The sequence below is a fragment of the Poecilia reticulata genome, linkage group LG2, assembly GCF_000633615.1.
Source record: "Poecilia reticulata strain Guanapo linkage group LG2, Guppy_female_1.0+MT, whole genome shotgun sequence".
Lineage (NCBI taxonomy): Eukaryota > Metazoa > Chordata > Actinopteri > Cyprinodontiformes > Poeciliidae > Poecilia > Poecilia reticulata.
This window is the reverse complement of record NC_024332.1, coordinates 22,189,235-22,195,271: the sequence shown is the minus strand read 5'-3', so window position 1 is coordinate 22,195,271 and position 6,037 is coordinate 22,189,235. Positions and strand designations below refer to the sequence as shown.

The 6,037-nt window shown below is 41.1% G+C and overlaps 1 protein-coding gene across 1 annotated transcript; it reads left to right on the top strand.

The window, feature by feature from the left end:
• The first annotated feature begins 1,457 nt into the window (after window positions 1–1,457).
• Window positions 1,458–6,031, top strand: LOC103482246 (uncharacterized). Its single transcript, XM_008438278.2, has 6 exons — window positions 1,458–1,636; window positions 3,631–4,064; window positions 4,141–4,275; window positions 4,667–4,875; window positions 5,243–5,404; window positions 5,905–6,031. Exons 2-6 carry the CDS (start codon window positions 3,644–3,646, stop codon window positions 5,998–6,000), a joined length of 1,023 nt encoding a protein of 340 aa, XP_008436500.1. The 5' UTR covers window positions 1,458–1,636; window positions 3,631–3,643; the 3' UTR covers window positions 6,001–6,031.
• The last annotated feature ends 6 nt before the right edge of the window (window positions 6,032–6,037 follow it).

The window sequence follows — 6,037 nt, the reverse complement described above, 5'->3', positions numbered from 1 at the left end:
TGACATTAACATACTGTAGATATATGAGCTGCAAATTAACTGACAAAATGTTGCTGTTCATATTTTTGAATGAATTGAAGAAGAAATTACAAAACACGCTAACAGTAAGTTATATTCAAATTCACATTAGACTTTTTGGACAGATCGTCTATGTAGAAAATGTATGATACTTTTAAAAATTTGTTTCATTTTGTTGTTGCACAGTGGTGCAGTTGGCAGCACTGTTGCCTTGCAGCAAGAAGGTTCTGGGTTTGATTCCCAGCCCGGGGTCTTTCTGCATTGAGTTTTCATGGTTGTTTGTCGACATGTCCAGCGTGTACCCTGCCTCTAGCATGAACTGTTTTGTGTGTGTGTATGTGTGTGAAAAACATAAAGAAAGTACAATGTGCCATAAAGGGATCAGGACTGTTGTGCAATACGGATTGCAGAAATGTTTGACATATGTAACCATTATGAGTTATGATCATTAAATTATTTATGAAAGYATTAATAGCTTAAGAGATTTTTATTTTTAGTCAAACACGTCAAGGTACCAGGTGATTATCAGGAATCATTGGCCATCCATAGTCAGTCTCTCATGAAATATTCCTAATGCTGTGTTTTCATGATTTCAGAGAGTTTTAGGGCCCACATGTATGGAGAGCCATTTCAGCCAAAATTAACACAGRTGCATTCAAGGACAGACAGTCCTAAGATTCTACCAGCCGGGTATGGTTGATCACTAGGTAATATAATTTTATTTATATAGCACATTTTCAGCAACAAGGCAATTCAARTGCTAGGCACTGAATGGTTGTCCAAAAGGTCCTAAAAAGAAACAGCATACAAATTACTTGATTACTGCCAAGTGTGGAAGGTGCAGCAGGTGGATTATACCCACCCACCCCCCAGCARAGGTGGTGAATTTTACAAACAGGCAGTAAGGCGCACCTGAATGACTGTCATKGGAGATTTTAGGATTTACACATAGCCAAAATGTTGCATGAATGAGTCAAACCAACACCATGGGTATGTTTGATGAGGRAATGACAGAAAGAGATGCTCACATTTCTGGCTCAGACAGAGGTATTATTCCTTTTCCTCAGAGTGATATGTGTCTGTTTGTCTAGTAGCCRTTGCACTGCAGCTCAGTAGATTTTTTTCTTGTGCCATGTGTCTAGTTCCACTCTGAAGTAGGCAGCATGGATATAAGTAAAGAGGTTTTATTTTGCTTTTCTGGTGGACTGGGTTTCTGAAGGAGCAGCAGCTCAGTGGTTAATGTGTTTTTTTTKKTKKTTTTTTTTTTTAATAACAGGCTGAGTYTGAAAAGARGAAGAGGGTGAGTGGCGCTTTGCCAGCTGGAGGTGAGGGAAATGATCCGCAGGGAGGCGAGGAGTAGATGTTACAATCTTGGTCCACGCTTCTTACCAGCTGGTGGCGGTAGTACACCATTCGGTTGTTACCACATRCTTACAYACCACAAGAAGAAAAAAACAAGCGAGAAGAAGAATCTTTTGCATAACAGCTGATGCATTGCTATATCATTTTTTTAAAGCTGTCTTTCATTTATTTACGATGCTTTTAGACTAAATAAATGTTAGTGTAAGGCAGTGATTGATTAGAAGCGATAGAGCCTCTTGGTGTGAGAATATTGACGGTAAGTAAAGCTGTCGCCATTAGAAACAGAGGAAGCTTGTTTAGCTGTGAGGAGCTCTAACGTAAAGGAATTTGGAAAGAAGATTTATTTATAGCTGCCATTACTTAATTTCAAAATTGCAAATATGTTTGCAGTCTGAGACTTTTAACATATTTACGACTGAAAACTTATTTATAGATACGGTCCATAAATAATTCATAAATTATCCATAAATAAGTTTGCAGTTACAAAGGCATGTAAAATAAGCGCAGACAGTATCCTTTGTAAAGGTGGGTTTCCTTACKGAATGGTGACGCTTCCGGGACGCAGAAATTGAACATTTCTCACCGAATTGAAACGAGCAGCTCTCTCCATGTCAACACGCCTTTAACTAGCCTGTTAACTATCGGGCTGAATATCGAAAAACGCCGGCTGYAATTATCCAAAAGCACAAATAATAAAGTTGTCAAGTATTTAAGRTGAATAATAACTTTCTCTCAATGTCTATTATTCAGAATTTCTTCATTTTGTAACAAACTACAATCCCTTTCTGCCTGGAACTTTTTTTTTTATCGTAGTACACAAAATTATTTGCGTTTTTGCTTTCAGCTACTGATTTATGTTATTTATTTGATTTTTGCTCAAAAACAAATTTTGTTGGGATTCAATTCGGAGACATCAGGGATAATTTGGAATAATGTTTTATTGATAATGCTACTGCTAAATAAGCTTTTGTAATTAAWTTGCAACAAGTCTAATCCCTTTGTGGTTCATCCTACTGTATTTCAAATGCTGATAGAAATATTCTGTTAAAACTCAACGGGATGCCATTCAGACTCTGACCGCCAGATGGCATTAAAGACCTTAACTACATTTAGAGCAGGAGCAGTTTTGGATCATTTGACCACAATTTTCAAATTCAATCTCAGTAAGTAAAGATTGATTTTAGAGCATTTTTCATTGCAAGGTGCTTTAATATGCAAAATAAAACTAATSTATATGATAACAATTACAAAGACCCTTCTTCTTCTTCTGAMGTTATCTGAATCAGTCATCCTTACCAGTAATAATTTGGTCATAAGTTTGTAATTTAATGATAAGCGAGGAAGYACCAATAAATGAACTAGTGATTAAAATCAGCGAACAATTTATTGATTACCTCTGACTATTGAGCAGAAGATGAAACACCTAAAMAATGATAGTTATTTCAGTTYAATAAAAACATACCTTTTTACCTCMTTTAAAAAGTAAAAGTTTTATTTTGATTAGAGTTGTTGGTTGGGAACAAATACCTTGTATTTGGAAATAATCTTAATTTGACTTTGGTTCCACTTTGCTCCCAATAGAAAGCCATTTTAAATATAGGTGGTTATTTAAAGRAGAAATTAAAACACCTTCTGAGTTCTATAGAATAGCGATATCATTTTATCATATTTTTATCAGGAGGATTGTGTGCAAATTTATCACAGTTTTCAATCAATCTTTTTTTTTTTTTTTTGCAAAATGAGGTGTTTTGGATAAGAACCAAGCTCATTTGTCCTCAGAAGGAGATCCTTTCTCACTTAKTGGAATCGTTTCTAGATTTCTGAAATCTGCGTATTTGTTTTCCGCTGTATGAGTAGTGGGGATGCACCGATAAATCCGTCCTGATTTCTTAATTTTGGTTGATCGGCAGTCAAGCTAATACTTATTACATTGTTATTGACATAATCTACCTCCATGWAGGTCTGAAAATCAGCCTCTGTCCCCTTTTGCTCTGCTGTAATAGAGGGCTGACCGGCTGACCTGCCCACCAGGTCACTTCTGCACATCTGCATTAAGAATAGTCACCCCACTGTTTTCAATGAAAAATCTGTATTGGCTTTTTAAAGATTTGTAATCATCCAGAAAACTGCAGTCCCAATGAGTAGACAGCCACCAAGATTACCTCAGTTATTATTTTACTTCACATGCATTCATWTTATTTAACCGATGTAAACATTTTCTTTCTCCTCTAAACTGCTGTTTGCATGCAGGTAACCCTTTCAGATGGATGTGAGCATAGCCGTGTCTCTGATCCGGGGTCAGATGGGCACGGTGGTGGAGCGAGCAGTGAACACGGCGGTGGAGACGGTGCTGGCCGAGATGCTCAAAGTGGTTGGTGTGAAGTTCGAGGAGCTGAAGGCTCAGGTGGTGGTGATGAAGAGGGACGTGATGGCGCTGCAGAGGGAGAAGGCCCTGAAGGAGAAGGAGAACGACAACATCCGAGCTAAGCTGCGCTACACCGAGCTGAAGCTCAAGTACTACAGGCAGGGAGTGGAGGAGGAGCTGCAGCAGAGGGCGTCGGCCTCCGCGCTGATCCACATCCAGCCGCCCGCCTTCACCCGCGTGCAGAGGGGCAAGGYAGAGCTGCCTGTGCCCTGTCCAGCTCACAAATCTGCGGAGGAAGTACTGTTCAGCAGCAGCCAAGGTGTGAACGTGCGGTGTGTGTACGTTTTGCCTCAGCGCCTTCAGAGTCTCATCGCTGGCTTCTGTTTTGTTCCCAGAATGCACCTCGTCAGATAGCACAAGCAGACGAGCAGTCAGAGTTTGCTGTCCTTCAGACGCGACGAGCTCCGACTCATCGGACCTGCTGCTTCCACTCACACTCACCGTGGGCGAGTCTGTGGACAGCAGCGCAGGTATAGGCAGRCCTGGCAYGATARCAAATTTTGCTGGACGATAAATTGTCCCAGAACTTATTGCGATAAACGATAATATTGTTTTGAGACCATTTTCAAGCCGTATACTAGAAATAATGGGATAATAATGCAAGAACACATTCTCGAGGATCAACAAACTATAAGTTCTAATCAACATCTAAACAGTGGAACTGGAAGACATTTGACAACAGAAACAACAAAAAATGAATAAGATAATCTTTCAAACGGGAAAGTTGAGACCAAAACACCAGACTGAAGATTTTTATCATTCAGTTTTTGGTAAAAAAAACCTATAGTTTCTCTGAGGTGAGCTGAAGTTYGTCTAATGGTCAGACAGGTTCCGGACTAAAACCTCTTGTTTCTCATGCAGTTTTATTTCATCACTCGGTGCATGATGGACCTCAGAGGGAGGATGTGGACCAGGTGGAATGGGCCATCACCATGCAGCCTCCAGCAGAACGATGTGCCGAGGCTCCTGATTCCATTAGGACCCTGACGCTGTTGTCAGGGCAACAGCCAGCGCCTGTCGCACTGTCCCTAGATGTTGACAGCTCCATGCTGCCCCCTTCTGTTCCAGAGGTGACACCACACATCCAGTAATTAGCTCATGTTTTGTTTTTAAGCTGGACAGGAAAAGGTTTACCTTGGATTGAAACCAGATTTTTACATCTATAAGAAGAGATGTGGCCTTTTTTTAAGTGTTGCTAATCAGGTTTGTATCAGTATATCAACCTGATTATATGTACAATTATTCATAGAGAAAAGGTGCCACAAAATCCCTGATTCAGTGTTGCAGGTGTGCTTTGTTTCACCTGAGTCTGAAGTGTTCTGCTCGGATCATTGTTTTTGATCATACTGCTAAATTACAGTACATTATTCACAGAAATACTTTAGGATTCAAATTAGAATCTCGAAATATTCCCGAGATGGTGCTGATTGTCTTCAGGTGAAGCAGGAGGTCCAGCCGTCGCAAAAAGAAGAAGAGGAGGATGTAGAGGAGGAGGAGGAAGTGATCTGTATTAAGGAGGAGCCAGCAGAGGAACAGGAAGTAATGGCCACCYTGCTGCTGGACTGCCAGACGCAGCGCGGTCCAGCCCCACAGCCAGAGGTGACCAGTAGTCCCTGCTCGCCTATTCACTGTCGTGGAGGAAATACTTTCCAAATCCAAATTTAATTTACATTCCGCAGCTGTAGCGCCGGCTGTGTTAGAAATCATCCTGCTTTAGTTTTAGGTTGACACAGTCATGCTTTGGGATTCCATGATCACAAATTTTCTGTAACTTAACAACATGTAGCGCCGTTTGTAGGAACACCCCCTCCAACTGCTTACAAAGCTGTGGGAAGGTGATGGGAGGGGATTATGGGATGTGGGTAGAAGGACTAACTCTAATTCAAAGTTTGCCCCTTTGTGGTAACACTATGTACTGCAGCAGGAAGTACATTTGGAAATAAATACCAATAATCACGTTCATTCCTGGTGATGATGATGTCGCCATCTGAGGTCAGTGCCGCCACATTAACACACAGACGTCCTCAGATGCGGTCCTTCGTCACCAGAGTGGAAAACAGTCAGCAGGATGTAGATTCTTTTTCTTTCTGCTCCTGCAGACCCAAAGGCTGGCGGCCGAGCCAACACGACCGTCAGCAGGTCAGATCCACCTTGGTTCCGATTTCAGCCCAGCTGGATCCTGCATCTGTGAGTAGATCTGTGTGTGTGTGTGGGTGTGTGTGTGTGTGTGTG